This window comes from Acipenser ruthenus, chromosome 29, assembly GCF_902713425.1.
Source record: "Acipenser ruthenus chromosome 29, fAciRut3.2 maternal haplotype, whole genome shotgun sequence".
Lineage (NCBI taxonomy): Eukaryota > Metazoa > Chordata > Actinopteri > Acipenseriformes > Acipenseridae > Acipenser > Acipenser ruthenus.
Window position 1 is genome coordinate 3026719 of NC_081217.1, and position 16914 is coordinate 3043632.

Sequence of the window (16914 nt, forward strand, 5' to 3'; positions counted from 1 at the left end):
ACATGCACTGTGGTGAACTGTGTAGTACAACTGGTGTAAACAAATGCAACTTTGGTACATAGAATTGAGGACATTACTGCGGATATTACGAGTGTTCTAGAAGCCACAAAAGAACTCGAGAACCTTTCTGCAATGAACATTCTAACAGGAATGAGCTTTGTAAACGTCTAGATTTCGGAATAATCGAATGTGTACCGTATAACAACAGCGACATCTAGTGATTAGTGCAGTCAGATTTATTTTCCTAAGTCTCGGCCATACTCCTGTTGTAACATACACGGTTGCGAAAATGCCATCGACGTAATAATAATAAAAATAATAATAATAATAATAATAATAATAATTGATTTTATAGTTCATACATTTCTATAAAGCGCTTGCAGGATTGTTTAACTAGTAACGCGGTTGCACAGTCAGATATATTGACAGCATGCAATATTACAAATAAAAAGATGTTGGAGACGCCAAATATGAATGAAATGACAGATCTGCGTGTCGCTGGATGGGGACAAGGCGACTGTAGCAAAACCACATGGCTGTACCACACCAGCAATCCAAATGAGAAATATCCGCTCCCATCCGGGCATCCCTGATGGAGGAGAGAAGAGGCGGCGCGCCGTGTGGTCACGTCACGTCACGTCACGTGTGCGCGCACGGCGCTCTCGTCCAGGAAGGGTGGGAGCGGCGCTCTGGATCGTGCAGTTCAGCTCAGAGGGACGCGGAGACAAAATGGGAGTCGAGGTTGAGACGATCACCCCCGGAGACGGTACGGATCTGCTGTTTCTTATCGAGCGACCTTGTATTCCGTTTGTTTCTGAGTAGATTATAGCCGCTGACCTGTGTGTGTGTGCTTCTTGCAGGAAGGACCTTCCCTAAGAAAGGACAGACCTGTGTGGTGCATTATGTCGGTGAGTCTGGCGTTCATGTGTTTGTTAGGCCGCATGGCAAAACAGCGACAAAAAAAGAAGAGAAAGCTCGTTGTGTTATTAGTGAAATCTTACTTGAATCGGCTTCACATTTACTGTGAGTATACTATAAATTATACGAGGGGCTAGGGATGTGTTTTCACGTAGAGGCTTTTTCTGCTACGGAATGATAAACCCATTTTTAATATACAGAAAAAACGAGACTGGAGGAGGTTCAGGGATTTAAAACCGGATTTATATTTCTTTGGCTCGGATTTGAACAGATCAGCTGCGTTGCAGAATGCGTGCACATAGACGGGCTGATACATTTATATTGATGTGTATAACATTGTATTCTGCGCTGACCTTGTAATGTTTAAATGTAGGATGCAAAGGGTTCATTGAAGTCCCGTTTTCTTGCGCTATTAATTATACAGTACAGTATGCACAGGACAGAAATCTGCCGCAGAATGGGTTTCTAGGTCACTAGCGATACAAACCAAAGAATACAACACTTGCTTCTGCCTTTTATCTGTTGTCGACATTTTAAAGATAATTCTCAAAAAAGGTCATTTGAGACCTTTGTGTAACGTTAGTTAAAGTTGACGTTTTATGTGATTTCTACAGCAAATGCATAGATTTTTTTTTTTTCTCAACGTCCACAGCATGATGTAATGCATATTGTTAGTAGAGCATTAGACATTAGTAGTGTAATTGCATCCAAGAAGATAGGGCGTTCTTTAATGGCCAGTCCACAGAGCTATTGCTGTTGTGCGGTAAAGTGTTACTAGTCGAAATTAATATACATTTCACATCGTTTCTCCGGGACCCCATTTACACAACTGTACATCCTAGGAAGCAGGATAATTAAACACAACCTTCAGTGTGGTTTCACTGAAGCCTGGAACAACTGCATATTTAACACCAAGGACCTTTAAAAGGAGAACATCCTTTCCACTGTCCTGATAAAGAAGGTGGAGTCCACGTCCTCCTGTTTATTGCGTTTCCTGTGCTTCTATATAAAAAAAACCTGCAGGATCTTTATTTTGTAGTAACACTGGAGTGGAAAATAAAAAATGTCAATGCATATTTCTAGTTTGTGGATTAACATTTAAAAAATTGCAAGTTGACTGGAAAAAGTGATTGCTTTGAAAAGCTTTCCTGCAGTGCTGTCCAGGAAATCCCTGAGGGTGGACACCAAAGGAAGGAGAACAGCTCCACTCTTTCCAGCCTCGCCTCTATATCTGTGCAGCCCTGGTGTGTGTAGCCTTTTAAAAAGGGCTTGGATCAGTCAGTCGTGTAACACCGAGGGCACAAATATACTTGAATTGTATAAAGTGCATTAGACAAGGCTTCTCCGTTCTGCTCTTTCTCGCTGTGACACCTCCATTCTTGTGCTTGTGCAGTGTGGTGAATGCAGTCGTGTGCTCTGCTCTTTGTTCTAGGCTCATTGACAAATGGAAAGCAGTTTGATTCCTCTCGTGACAGAAACAAGCCCTTCAAATTCAAGATTGGTAGCCAGGAAGTGATTAGAGGATGGGAGGATGGAGTTGCCCAGGTATGCAGCTTACTCACTCTCTCTCTCTCTCTCAATTATTAATCTTCAGTAAATTCTCATTTAAAATATGTATTTCCACCCACACAAATATCTATGACTTAACATTTGATAACTTAAGTGAATATTATGTCTTGCAACTTGTAGTGTGCTTTTTAATAGTTACTCAATGTCATTTCGTATGCTTTCTATGATCAACCACCTTAGTCTCTGAAAATGGATATATATATCAAATATAATAATGTGTGTGTGTGTAGAAGTACATTATTATCCTGGCTGTAAGAATGCCGACCCTCCAACTGTACAGATTGTAGCTCCTTATATGTGCCTGTAATTTGCTTGGTTATTATAAACATACTTTGTGTTTGCAGGCAACCGCAGTCATTTTTAAAGAAGGCATACACAATATAATTGAACTGTGTCACAGGAAAGGTTAATGTTATTAGTCATCTCGAGCATCTTGCAGTACTTTTAAAACGGATAATGTAGGGCCGCTACAAAGCGTCTGCTAAAATAAGCCTGGTGCACTTCCCTTTCAGCTAAAAGCAGGAGGGGTAGATGGTGACCGTGGCCTTCGTGGACCCCTTAGTTCGATGGCTGACATCAGTTTGTTTTTTGGGTTGGAAAGCCCTTGAAACAACCATTTAAAGTGATACTAGCCTTAATCAGCTAGGTCAAGGGTGGCCAAAGTAGGCTGCTCCAAGCTGTCCAGACCCTGAAGGAGTTCATTATATCCTTTTACCTGTTAAACCTGGAGTGGAATGGCCCTCCAGGACCGTGATTGGACACTCTGAACTAAGCCCCGTCACACACACACACACGCACGCACATGTTCAAAATGGGCGCTGTAGCACACAGCTCTACTACGCTGTCAAATTCACTTTCTAAGTACTTGGATGATGGTAAAATCTTATTAGTGCACATTACTGCATGAGAGATCCTCTTAAATGGACGGATGTGTTTCCTCCCCATGAGGATATCCACTAATAGGATTTCAGACTTGTAATTTGATTTAAATGTTTCCCTCCTCTTCCAGAATACATCTTCCACATTTTCTCCAGTCTCGAATGTGCATTATTTTTTTCCATTGTTGTTACTGTAAGGATTTCTCACCTGCGTAGTCGGTTGTGTTTTTGCCTTCCAGATCTGTGCACTCCTCTCTGTGGTAGAGGTTTTCCTATTCCACTTTTTGTATAACCTCTGGACGTGAATAACCCCAGTGTTTCTGCTCTGCTTTTTTCCTGTTGTAACAGATGAGTGTTGGTCAGAGAGCGAAGCTGACATGCTCACCTGATTTTGCCTACGGGTCTAAAGGCCATCCAGGTATCATCCCGCCCGACGCCACTTTGATCTTCGATGTGGAGCTCATAAGGCTGGAATGAAGCAGTATATTTTTTGTAAGGAATGATACTTCTGAACAGAATTGAACTCACTGTCTCAGTCTATTGTACAAACTGGGTTCTTGGGATATTTAGGAAGTAAACGGTTTAGGATTATGTTAATTAGGATTAGTTCTAGCTAGGCACTGAAAGCTTGTTTCTCTGATTAAACTAGAACTGCAGTTTATCTTCAGGGACTAACAACGTACATATTCATCCTACTAGTGTTAACTGGATATGTTGAGGAAGAAAAAACACATGCCTGAAACTAAAAGAAAGGGGTGAAATGAGTCTCAAAATGGAAAGCATGTTATAACCTGGAAATAGTTGGAAAGGCTGCTGCAAAAGAATAATTGTATTTTTTTCTTTTCAGGTTGCCTCCTACGACAAGAACACAAGAGAAAGCTAGGAGCGTGTGCACTTGAATATCAGGGGCTTGTCGTATAGCTCCATCTCGGTCACTGTTTATCCATATAGAATCTGTATCGGTGAATCTGCTTTTCTCACACACCCTTCCTTTTAAACTATGGGCCATAACCTTAAAAACCTCAAGTTCTTAATCTTGAATTTTAATTGTGCTTTTTTTTTTTTTTTTTTGCTCTTTGTGTAGAATCCGTTGTGCATGATCAAGCATTATAACAATATACCAATGAACAACAGCAAGTGAAACTGATGGATGAGTACAGTAGTGATGTGTGGTACCGCCCATGCCAGACCATACAACTTTGGCGATCTTTGTATTGCTGACTTTATATTTAAAACTAAAGCACACAGTCTTAAACCTTGCTGTCTGCATTAAAAACAGGGAATAATGTACCTGCTCTCCGTTAGTTTTGAAAGTTGCATATGAAAACCGTGTAAGATTTGGCACAATTAGTAAATGCATCCCTGTGCATTCTAACCCAGCTTGTCGGTTTGGTTAGCTGTGGAGTGCAGGTACCCTGTCCCTGTAGTTTTTTATTGCACTGGAACGTGTATCTCTTCCCTCTTGCTGTATACAGGAGCAGACTGATATTCCTTCATGTGAGTGTGTGGAGACCTCCTGATGTACTGTATTCATGGCATCCCTTCATAACTACAATGAATTTGCATGGCTGTTTAGGAACTCCATTTCTGTACTCTTTTAGGGTTTCAATACAGAAAGGCTTTTTTTTTTTTCCCCCTCGAGTCGGGCTGTAGTCATAAAGCCACAATTGAGAGAACAATACTGCAAGACCGTGCTGGGGAGGGTATGTTAAGTTGTAGTTTTCTTACGCGGTGCCTAAACATGTGGGCAGGGAACCTTGCCATTGTATTTTTCAGATGTCAGCTATATATAAAAATACTATATATTATACATAGACCATGTTAGGCTGAGCAGTTTTAAAATTTTTACAACTGATAGATGTTACCAGTAATCTCCCACACTCTTAGTCTTTTTGTGGGGCCACAGAGGCGTCCTTTGTAACTAAAGGTGCTGATTTAACAAATGACTCAAATAAGATGCTGGTCATCACAACTGTTGATGTATCCTGTCCAGTGTGGCTTAATGTCCTGTACTGAACTGTGTATCTGCTGTGTGCTGAATAGGCAAGAAAACCAATGATGAATTCAATTCTGCTGTTGCAATAAACTGCTTTCTACCAGCTTTGGGGAAAAAAAACGTGTGTGTAGTATTTCTTCAACCAAAAAAATGCAGGATATGTTTTAATAATTTGTCCACTCCGAAGTTAAAATGTTGAACTTCTGAATTGTGTCCTCCAAACTGAATTTCTGTTAGTGACACAGTTTCTGTCTGCATTTGACAGAAAATACCACTGAACTAAAGGTTCTCAACCCCGGTCCTCACACCCGTGTCTGCTGTTTTCATTCCACTGTGCTCCCAGGTACTTAACTAGACCCTTCATTGAACTCATCATTTGCTTAATCAGACCTTTGTAATTTCTCTGCTCCTAACAGGTTGCAGATTTCAAGTTACTTATAAGATTTTACAGTTAACTTGAACTCTCCAGCTCTTCTAAGAACTGAAAACAATTAAGGCCTAATTAAACCGTAGTTTACAACTAGAACTGTGCACACATGGGCATGTAAAGGACAATCCTTAACATGTTTGACACATAAAGGCAATTTATAAATGATTTGCCAAATGTTAAAGGAAAAAAAAAATCACTACACTTACAGCCTTGGCTTTAGTTTGTGGTGTTTGTTCAGGATCTTGAAGTTCTCCTCTCCACGTTAAACGGAAAGGTAAAGTGATATCCAGACACCCGTGTTTTAATGCTGCTAATCTGATTCTGCATGCTTTCATTTATATTGTCCTGCACCACAATGAATAGGCTAGGTTCACTTTGCGGTTTCGATGCAGTCTCAAAACCACACACTACATGTAACCATCTGCGGGAGTTAGTCAAATATTTAACCCATAAGAATGTGTGTGTGTGTGTGTTTTTTTAAGACAGTTATATTTAAAACCCCAGCCAAGAGTGGATATAAATACAATTAATAATATGGATCTATAATAATAAACATGCCACAAGTGACCAGTACAAGACTGCTATTGTAAACCGTGGGCTTCTTTCCAGCAATACCGAATAGCTCATTCAATTAACATAATCTAAGGACACTACAGCTTGCATGTTGTGTTACTGCTCAAGCAATTTAACACGGAGCGCTTAGATTTGAGGTTGTCTTTAGACGAACCCTTTCCCAAACGCGATGAACATCCTTGTGACAAAAAGTCAGCTGATGCCGTGTAGCCAAACACGTCATCGATCGAAAAGCAGGAAGTGATCTCAGTGTTTCTGTTGATAGAGCTCAGAAGAACGGGTCCGGACACAGTCGTGGTTTGTTTTATTTTGTCGTTCGAGTTTCTTCTGTTTTTACCTTTTCATATCGTCAACAGATATCCAAGGTGAGTTGTTCTGTTCTGTTTGTATTTGTTTTTTTTTTTATCTGAATTGATGAAATTCTATTTTGTTCAAAGATGTTCAATAGAAAATATGACAAAAGAACTGGTCGAGGATTACAAACTAGTCAAATCGCCAGTTTAACCAACACTGTGACTGGACGAAGGACGCGTGTCGGGGCTGGCGACGCTTTAGATTTACCGATGAGTTACGTTTTTCTTTATGTACATTACTAAAACATTTTACAGGTACAATATTAAAAAATAAAAAAATAAAAAACACAGAAATGAACGAAGTTGCTTAATTGGTGTTGCTGATTAGTACCAGGCTCCGGAAACACAGGCAGACAGCTGGGATTAATACATGTACGCACATTGTATTAATGTGAAACATGTCCTCATTCGTTATAATAATAATGCTGGAATCCGACCAGATCAACCCAGAGAGAGTTCAAGTAGAGCTTGAGCGACTTCTGTAGCGAGTCCATCTCAGGAACTTTTCTTAACCGCCGCTGGAATGATGTTTGTGACATTTTAAACGCACTGATTTGTTATTTTTTAAAACGGTTATTATACGATTGCTATAACTAATACAAATCCGGTTGATGTATGCAATAGGAAACCCACATACCAAAATGAACCAACCCCCAAGCCATACGTAACTGTTGCATATGTAATCACATTCTTACAACTTGAAACTCACCTGGAAGCAGTTATCATAAAGTGATGGTATGAGGTTGGTGTCGGAGTTACAAAAACGCACCGTTTTAAGAGTAACTACAAACTAGTGTACGAGCTGCGGTGCTTGACAATAGACACTAGACCCTAGACGCTCAGCATTAGGCCATTCAAAATGTAACGTGCCGTTGTATAAATGCATCAAACCGCAGTAACAGGAAAGGGTACATACCTTTGTTTGTGTAATGCATAGGTAACAGTTGTGCGTTGCAGTGGTATGGGTTCTGCTAAAGCATCATGCAAATAGTACAAAACCAGATAGACTGTGTTATTAACTTCAGAATGCCACAAACCTGATAGGCTCGGGTGTAGTTAACCCTTTGCTGCCCTGTGTCCAGTATATTTAACATTGCTTTAGTAGGTATGGGAACATACCCAGGGCAGTAAAGGGTTCACACCAGGAGTCTCTGATGGGGTTATCTATGGACATGTTTCCTTGGTATAATATTAATATTAGAGACATGATTTCTGATTAGTTCTCTTGTTGTGCACCCACATGACCTATTGTGAAAAGCATGTTGAGTGTTGACGATGCTGTATGCTGGGATTTCCCCTACAGCCCTATTGCTGCAACATATTGAGCAAAAGCACATGCCTCGCATTATTAGCAATCACAAGATGGAAATGCAACCAGGGTGCAAAACATACTGTCTTTACAGTCATGTGAAAACAAAGTCGAAGGTCCTTTGTAAGGATTTGAATTGAAAAAGACGCAGTGCTGGGTGAGCTGTCTTGCCTCCCCTCGTTCGTATTATTTGGTATGTTGTCTGAAACAAACCCATTGGAATTGCACAAGCAGGGACTCGAGACTGCTCTAAACACAGTGTCTGTGTTCTGGAATGCTACTTGGCTTTCTCAAACAGATTCTGCACGCTTTGATTTGTGTCCTTTTCTCAAATGCAGGCATTTCTCAAGCTCTCTAAAACCTCTCGATGCAATTCTGCGCTCAGTCAGAGAGATGTGATTTCCCAATAACTCTGTCATGAACCCTTTGTTTCTAAACGCAGCAGGGAATTGAGGGCTCTTAAAAGCCTTTGATGAGCCATGCTGTTCTGAGGAGCGCTCTAAGTGCGGCCCATTTAGCATTCGTAATAGCTGCGGTCCAGGCAGAGCCAGGGCTTGAGTTTTTTATTATTTATTATTTTTTTACTTGAAGGAAATGGAAGTGATGATGATCAGGAGGCTGTGTGATCCAGTGGTTAAAGAAAAGGGCTTGTAACCAGGAGGTTCCCGGTTCAAATCCCAGCTCACTCACTGTGTGACCCTGAGCAAGTCACTTAACCTCCTTGTGCTCCGTCTTTCGGGTGAGACGTTGTTGTAAGTGACTCTGCAGCTGATGCATAGTTCACACCCTAGTCTCTGTAAGTCACCTTGGATAAAGGCGTCTGCTAAATAAACAAATAATAATATGACAGTGTCGTGCTGTGCCAGGTATCGGATTATCTAACCTTGTGGAAATGTGTCTTTGTCTACTGCATTTGCAAATTGGCGTCTTGCTTTCCTGATACAGGTTCTGGAAAACGTTCCGTGTTTGAAAGAGGATACATTTAACAAAACCGAATGGTCTGACTAATGTGTCTGTGCCAGATCAGGAGGTGTTACAAATACATTATATCAGATTTCCTTTATGATAGAAGAGTATAACGAGCATTTCAAAAGAAAATCCTTTCATGCAGGCAGGTTACGAAATGTCCTGAAATTCTAAAGGAAAAGCTGTGACCAAAAAAGTGTTTCCACGTCCCGTTTTTACAATAAATCCTTGTGCACATAGCGCCCGGAAGATTACAAGAATTTACACGATACAGTACTATTTCAGATGGTACAGCAGTACCTTGTGTATCTCACCACAGCATTTGACTTGGTGTATGATTAGTGACGTCAGACAGGAGAGAAGAGACGTGGGTGACTGGCCTCATTGTGTTTCACTGAGTGCATAAACATTGCATTTGTGCGTTCCTAGATTTGCTTCAGTATTTTTATATTCTTGTTGCAAACAGCTTGTATTATTGCCCCCCAAAAAAGGGATACTTTTTTAATGTCCTTGATGGAAACGAGACTCCCACTGCAGAGCAGTTAGCTCCATTCCTGGTTTTACTATGAGTTTAGTAAGACACACCTGAGCTTGCTACTGGAGCAAATCAAGCTCATATTAATTGAAGGTCTTAAGAGTCTTATCTCCTCACTAGAATGGCACACTCTCTCTCCACTGCCCAGCACAGAAAGTATAGCAGGGGGGCTGTAATAAGTGCAGACTAACGTGGGTGAGGGGGCTGCTCCAACATTGATTTCAAAGTCTTTCCAGGACTAACTCTTCACATTCACAGACACCTTGAAAAACTGAACAGGGTGACTCAGATCTGTTGTAGTTCAGTTGGCGAGTTCTCTTTTGTGAGGGTGGGAAGTGTCAGCTTGAAAATATAAACGCTCAAAGGCTACTATGTAAGAGGACAGGAATGTTGAATTGTCAGTGTAGGTTACTGAGACCCTGTCACGTGAGGCTGTAGGAGAAACTGGTTGTATCCTAAGTGCGTCATGAACATGCAGCGTTAAATGCAATCTCATTTCATTCGTCATTGCTGTGTTATCTACAGTAGCCCTACCTGTTTTATGTACCTTGCATAACGTATTAATAGACAGATTCCACAGCTGTGTTGCATTGGTTGTTCAAAATCATAAAACTGGCTCACCTTCGCTGAGCTCCACTCAATATTTATTTATTTTGGTTTTCATCAGCGCCCTTGCTTATACAAAAATAAACTCTGACAGGAAGCGTTTCTACTGTGTGAGAGATCAAACTGCACACAGGTTTAAAAAAAATTCCATTGTTTGAAAGCGATGTCAGTTCATCGCTGTTTTGGCCAGGTTTTATTCAACAAGCTTTGAATATCTTTTTCGCTTTCAGCGATGAGTGATTTTTTAATTGTATTTATTTATTCAAGTCCAGTGAGCGATTCGCACTGTTCTAGATTACACTGCACTGCTAAGCAGATACAGAGCTGGATCGAATTCAGTGGTTTAAATATACTTTGTTAATATTTATGTATATAAAAGAGAGAAGTCTGTGCACGTCCATGGAATCCTGTGTCTACACCGTGACAGATCCTTCAGTACAGCGTGACGAGAAGAGACGTACTTCATTGTGAAAAGCTTGTAACGGGCTTAAACTTCAGACATGTGTTCATGTAACGTATACAGACTCGCGGTGTTAGCCTGTGGATTATCCCCCATTAAAACATTTCTATGACATCACCCTTTTGATCATTGCATTGATTTTGTTTACCAATTCAGCTGAAAACTTAATAAACTTAGAGAAGCGTAATGGAAATAAGACTCCCTTTGCAGGGCAGGCTGATCCATCCCTGGTTTTACTCTGAGTTTAGTATACCTGAGCTGGTTGCCGGTACACACTGTGGCTAATCAAGCTCGAAGTAAAACCTGGAATGGGTGAAACTGCTATGCATTAGGAACCTTATTTCCATCCTTGACGTTGATTTAATAACTCTGAGTGGTTATTCAGTGTTCTGATATTCCCCAGTCTCATTTCTCATTAGTTATCCATTACATAAACTCATCTTTCTTCCTTCTTTTTCCAGAAAGATGTCTCTCTATCCTTCCCTGGAGGACCTGAAGGTGGACAAGGTGATGAAGGTAAGCCAGTGATATTCTGTGACTGAAACTCAAAGTTACTTCCCACAAAAAACAAACCAAGAGTATTTGACACGTTTTAGACTTGACTCGGCTAAACGACTTGTTTACTGTGGTTTTGTAAACTAGTTTTGGTTGAATTTCTAAAGTAACAAACTTGAAGATCCTTTTTTATTTATTTGACGTCGCGCAATCCTGTTTAATATGGAACAGTAAAGGGATCTCCCATGTGACTGATTGCTCGGATGCCAGTGCATACACAGTGTCTGACATGTTTTACTCCAGTATGTTCTCTTGCTGTCACTTTCCTCACTGTAATGCTCCCTTCTCCTAGGCGCAGTCCAGCTTTGCAGCCAGCACAGCCGCGCCAGCCATTGCAGAGGAAGCTTCAGAAGGGGCGGTACAGAGCGGAGCAGCAATGATGCCAGGTCAGTCTGGGGCTCTCCCTCTCTCTATCCATGTGCACACCAACACTAATCACTATGCTTTACTACTACTGGACCTACTGAGTTTCAAATGTAAAATGAAATGACATTACAAAGCAGGTTTGTCAGAGGCTGAACGCACAGGAGTAGTAAATTGCAATGGCTTTAGTTCCTTTGTAGCTGCATCAGTGTGTTCCAGATGATATAAAATGGCTCTGCGGGAGCTACACTGTGGGCTTTCAGGACCGGGGCTTGCAGCGTCTCTTCGTCTATATGCACAGAGATTTTTTGCAAGATAAATTCAGTTACAGGAGTTATTTATGAATTCATAGCCTGCTTAATCGTAACCAGTTAATACATTGTTTGTATTGGTGATGTCAGGTCAGTGTTTTGCCAGGAGAGCGCTGCTCAAACTGTGAACATTAATGTCTGTATAATTAGGAGTCACCCTACACAAGCTGTCAGAAGTAGATGAATTCACTGGTGAATGGGGTTCAGGGTGAGGGAGGATTGAAAGGCCTGTGTTTTGTTTTCTCGTTTGTGGCATGTTGACTGTTGCCATGGAGACTGCTGCCAACCAGAGTGCTCTTGCAATTCACCATCTCGGGACTGAGCAGAACTTTGAAGAACCTCTTCTTGTTTGAGTTGTGTATCTTATTAAGACAGGATTATAATCAGGGCTGTGATCCATGCAGTCTAATTGCAGGAGCGCTCTGCCTGGATTCTGAAAGTAAAAGATCACACACATTGTGAGTGGCTGGCTGAAGGGAAGATAAACAAAGCAATTTTATTGCAGCCCACGAGACAGCGTGTTCAAATACAAATCTTATTGAATGAGAATCCTAAAAGCAGCTCCCGCTGTGTGCCCTTGAGCAGGATCTGGTTTTCCTTCAGCCCCCCCCCCCCGCCCTGCATTGTACTTGCTCTGCGCTGTGCCGGCCAGGAAGGAAACTCCTAGTTTTCCAGCAGGCTCCCAACTGCCTTGCTTTGTCATGGCATGCTGGCTCGATGCCTGGAAAGAATTGGGTGTAAACCCAACCAGGCACACTTAATAACACAACCCTGCCCGCTCTCATCTCCAGCCAGTTGTCTGCGACCACCTTGGTGTGTTTATATTCTGCAGGGATGACAAGCAACAGAACTTCATCTGTTTTGTATTGTCTCTATTATTAACCCCTTCACCTGGGACTGTTTTTATAGAATCAGCCCACATTAAAATGTCAAGCATCCACCTTCCGCATGTATGGATATGTATTGATAAAGAGGTGCACCTGATAATAGTTCATGTTCTGGAAAGAACTAAAGGGATATAAAAGGTACCAGTCTGAGGTTGTATCTCACTCGCTCCCCCACCAAGAGCAACACATACTGATGCTGCTTGAAATAGGGGATGCTGACTGCAAACCTGCGCTGTACTTTTTTAAATACATGTTAATGTATGGAGTTTCATCCTCACACCCACAGAATTGTGTGTAAAGTGCATGCAGTAAATATCAGTTGAGGGTAACTGCATGCACTGTAGGTAATGTACCTGCATGTTGAATAAGCAATGCTGGGACACACATATCCAATTCTAAATCTATTTTCATCCTGTTTTTTCTGTCAGTTCTGTATCCCAACCTGCAGGAGCTGGGTGATTACATGGGGCTGAGCCTCAACAGTGATGAGGTTCAGAGGAACTTGGCCCTGCTACCTGCGTCTGGTAATGTGAGTATTTCAGAGTGAACCGCTGGTATTCGTCATTGTGACTTCACTAACCTCGTAATATTAAGTACTTGCTAACGGAAATATATATATTTTTTATATATTAAAAGCTTATCCGGGATGGAACCAAGACTCCCATTGCATAGCAGTTTGATCCATTCCAGGTTTTACTAGGAGTTTAATAGGACACACCTGAGTGTTACCTTAACACTGGGGCTAATCAAGCTCGTAGTGAAACCTAGAATAGGTGAAACTGCTATGCAATAGGAGTCTTGGTTCCATCCCTGCTTATGTTATTTCCTGGTTCAGGAGATTTAAAGCTGAGTACAGCACATACTGGAGCTGCACACCAGCTTGAGCCAGGAAGGAAAATATGTACGATCTAAAGGCAGACGTGGACCAGCGTAATGGATTATTTGAACTGTTCCAGTTTGTCACGTTGGTGGCGGTGTTGTATCGTGGTTAAAGCCTGTGCTTGTCTGGGTTTTCTCAATCCGATTCTGTCCCCCTGCAGCAAGTGGCGACCAGGCCGTCTGCCCTGGGCTGCATGGTGTCCCCGGTCACAGGGAATGACGTGGGGCTGCGCAGGGCGGAGATCAAGCAGGGCATGAGGGAGGTGATCCTGTGCAAGGACCAGGACGGGAAGGTGGGGCTCCGGCTGCGCAACGTCGACAATGTGAGTACACCGGCTCAGCCTGTGAAGTTTTGCAAAACTTTACACCTGTTTTATTCTTTTGCGAGATCCAGTCTGCTGCAGTTTCAATAAAGACCGTTTTGCTTACCAGTAAGAGTAGGCAAGTGAAACCTTTTGAATGGGTTGTTTTGATCACGACAGTCCCGTGCGGATCGGTCCTGAAGCAGAGCAGTTGCTGAGGTTTGTTGGTGTTCCCCGGCAGGGTGTGTTCATCCAGCTGGTCCAGGCCAACTCTCCGGCCTCTCTGGCTGGCCTGCGCTTTGGGGACCAGGTCCTGCAGATAAACGGACAGAACTGCGCCGGGTGGAGCTTCGACAAGGCACACAAGGCACTGAAGATCGCCGCGGAGAGCAGGATTGAGCTCATTGTGCGAGACAGGTAGGCAGAACGGCTGCGGCATTTCATACCAGAATATTTGAATTGAATGTATCCAAAGCCCATGAGAATTACATTAGACTATTTTAAATGCGCATCAAAGTTGTTTGTGTTTGCTGTGAAACAAGTAGTCAAAATGTATCTACACGTTTCTGTCTAGGTAAAAGGCTCCTGCAGCCAGAACCACTGAGGTAGCAAATAAACAGCCATTCCAAGGGGGCAGGCTTGGCCTGTGTGGGCTGATGGTTTGTTGATTTCTCTCTCCAGGCCGTTCCAGCGCACGCTCACGATGCACAAAGACAGCACCGGGCACGTCGGGTTCGTCTTCAAGAAGGGGAAGATCACCTCCATCGTGAAGGACAGCTCCGCCGCCAGGAACGGCCTCCTGACCGAACACAACATCTGTGAGATCAACGGCCAGAACGTCATCGGGCTGAAGGTACGAGAGAGTTCAGATAGAGCACATTAAAGGGTTTGCTCGCCTTTCATGCAGTCTCGAGGTCTACAGAAGTAACTAACTCACTGAATAGTTTACATTTCTTGCTTGTTTTAGTCCCAGCACTACCATTATCCCATAAATTGCTCATTTAATATAGTCTAATTCTGTTAATGTGCTATTAATGTTACACAAGATACTTGATCGTCTTTATTGAAATAAAACCAGTTGGATTTCTGAACATGACCTTGTGTATGTATTGCAGGACTCTGAGATTAAAGACATCCTGGCCACATCTGGAGGTGTGATTACCATCACCATCATGCCTAAATTCATCTATGAACACATGGTCAAACGGTAAGTAATAGGCCCTGTAGTTTAAAGCACAAGTGAAAATGGAGCCGTTCTCAATATTCACACCTGCCAGTGCATTCAGCTCCCTGCTGAAGACAGCAACAGCCACGCCCATTGCCATTGAACCATCAAGGCTGTTTTAATCCAACACGCAGTCCAGGAGCACAGCAATGCAACTTCTGATCTTTGTCTCCTCCTCCAGCATGGCCTCAGGGCTGTTGAAATCGTCGATGGACCACTCCATCCCGGAGGTGTGAGGAAGAGAACGGTGTCTTCACACAGAGAAAGAAAATGTGTGCCATCGGCGTCTTCATCCTTTCATGGGTCTCTCTGAATCTACTTGCTGTATTGTTAAAGCCTCAAAATCACTTTCTATTTGCACCCTGAATAGCTCTTGGTATAATTGTAAGATTATTGTTCTTCTGTTGACCTACCTGGTTTAGATTAGCATCATTTATATAAAACAGTTTCCTTTACGGTTTAAACTTTAGTTTTATTTTTATATGTAAAATCATTTAATTTTTTTCCTACTTTTATAAATGCAATGTGTTTTCAAGCTGTCAGAATAGTCACATATCCCAGGTATAGTCACTTACAGTGCATGCTTCAGTTTGACTGGTAACCTGAAGGAATAAGCTGGCTCCAAGAAAAATGACCGTCTCAAAAGCTAGTCCGAGTTGCCCAGGTAGGACCGAAGTCACAGGTTTTAAAATGGAGAGCAAAAATAACCCATGACTGATTTTGAATAGACGGCTGGCTCTATCAGTTCCTATTTTGGGCGTCTGGCTCATTTTTCAGGTAACAAATCATAGAAATCCGAGATGATGTAAAAACGTCTCTTTACCACGCAAATAAGGACCAAAATAGCCACAGTGTTCATATCTTATCTGAATCATTTCATCTACTTCAGCAAAACTGAGATGCTTGTTTTTTTCTCTTGTTTAATTGTTTTGAGGAAGTGTAAAGTTTTTATTAGCCATGAACAAGATTTAAAAGTAGATTTTTTTTCTTTTGTGGTTTAGAAATGTATGGTGAAGTAACCCAGTAATGGACCAAATGAAACCCTTTCAGATATGCTGTTATAATTTTAGAATCTACCTGATCTGTAATCAGTATAATCTGCAAACAAAAAATAATAAAGTGCTGTATCATTTCTTTAACCGAATCCTATTTTTGCTAAATCTCTGTCCTCTTGCAAATTGAAAAGGGAAGTTCCAGAGCACGCAGTAATTACACAGGTAGGCTTACCAAAGAGATTCAGACCTTGAAGAACCCCCCCCCCCCCGGACACTTATTCACTGTGCAAAAAATAAATGACAAGCAAGCACAAAACAGATACAGTACTATGTACAAGACCTTCCATGTATGTCATCATAAAACATCTATATACTCTACGAGAATATACTGCAGAAGACAATCCCTCATCACACTGCCTATATAATGCACAGTGCCCACGTTCTGAAAATGAGTGGCAAGCCCATGATTTCAGAGTGCGCTGACCGTGCATTATTTAATGAGTACAAATACACCTCCCTTAGGCAAGACTAGTGTCATATTAACCAATGGGTGCAACCTTTTATTCTAATTCTATTCCACTGGGTGGTGCCAGCAAGACCCAAACATGAAAATTACAAAACAGCACAGTGCCAATGAGATTATTTATCACTGTGTAAATGGCATACCTGCGGGAGAACGACAAAGTGGTTCTTCAGTTCTGTCAGACGCATTGCTACATGCAACCTGTATGAGGGATGGGTAATAACATGCATTATTAAAAATGATTTATACATAATAGCTCAAGGTCACGAGGAGACAGTGAT

At 41.8% G+C, this 16914-nt stretch overlaps 2 protein-coding genes across 2 annotated transcripts; both read left to right on the forward strand.

The window, feature by feature from the left end:
- The first annotated feature begins 613 nt into the window (after window positions 1-613).
- LOC117964480 (peptidyl-prolyl cis-trans isomerase FKBP1A) lies at window positions 614-5481 on the forward strand. Its single transcript, XM_034908061.2, has 5 exons — window positions 614-766; window positions 861-908; window positions 2351-2463; window positions 3714-3857; window positions 4213-5481. Exons 1-4 carry the CDS (start codon window positions 730-732, stop codon window positions 3840-3842), a joined length of 327 nt encoding a protein of 108 aa, XP_034763952.1. The 5' UTR covers window positions 614-729; the 3' UTR covers window positions 3843-3857; window positions 4213-5481.
- Window positions 5482-6579: 1098 nt separating this feature from the next.
- Window positions 6580-16254, forward strand: LOC117433182 (syntenin-1-like). The gene is made up of 9 exons (XM_059003950.1): window positions 6580-6729; window positions 11055-11109; window positions 11441-11534; window positions 13138-13238; window positions 13750-13911; window positions 14132-14307; window positions 14572-14743; window positions 15006-15097; window positions 15297-16254. The coding sequence occupies exons 2-9, from the start codon at window positions 11059-11061 to the stop codon at window positions 15349-15351; spliced, it is 903 nt and encodes a 300-aa protein (XP_058859933.1). The 5' UTR covers window positions 6580-6729; window positions 11055-11058; the 3' UTR covers window positions 15352-16254.
- Window positions 16255-16914: the final 660 nt, after the last annotated feature.

Coding starts and splice junctions, on each gene's coding strand:
- LOC117964480 (XM_034908061.2), top strand. CDS start 730: ATGGGAGTCGAGGTTGAGACGATCACCCCCGGAGACG. Junction 909..2,350: donor CTGTGTGGTGCATTATGTCG/GTGAGTCTGGCG, acceptor TCTTTGTTCTAG/GCTCATTGACAAATGGAAAG. Junction 2,464..3,713: donor GGGAGGATGGAGTTGCCCAG/GTATGCAGCTTA, acceptor CTGTTGTAACAG/ATGAGTGTTGGTCAGAGAGC.
- LOC117433182 (XM_059003950.1), top strand. CDS start 11,059: ATGTCTCTCTATCCTTCCCTGGAGGACCTGAAGGTGGACAAGGTGATG. Junction 11,535..13,137: donor CGGAGCAGCAATGATGCCAG/GTCAGTCTGGGG, acceptor TTTTTCTGTCAG/TTCTGTATCCCAACCTGCAG. Junction 15,098..15,296: donor TATGAACACATGGTCAAACG/GTAAGTAATAGG, acceptor CTCCTCCTCCAG/CATGGCCTCAGGGCTGTTGA.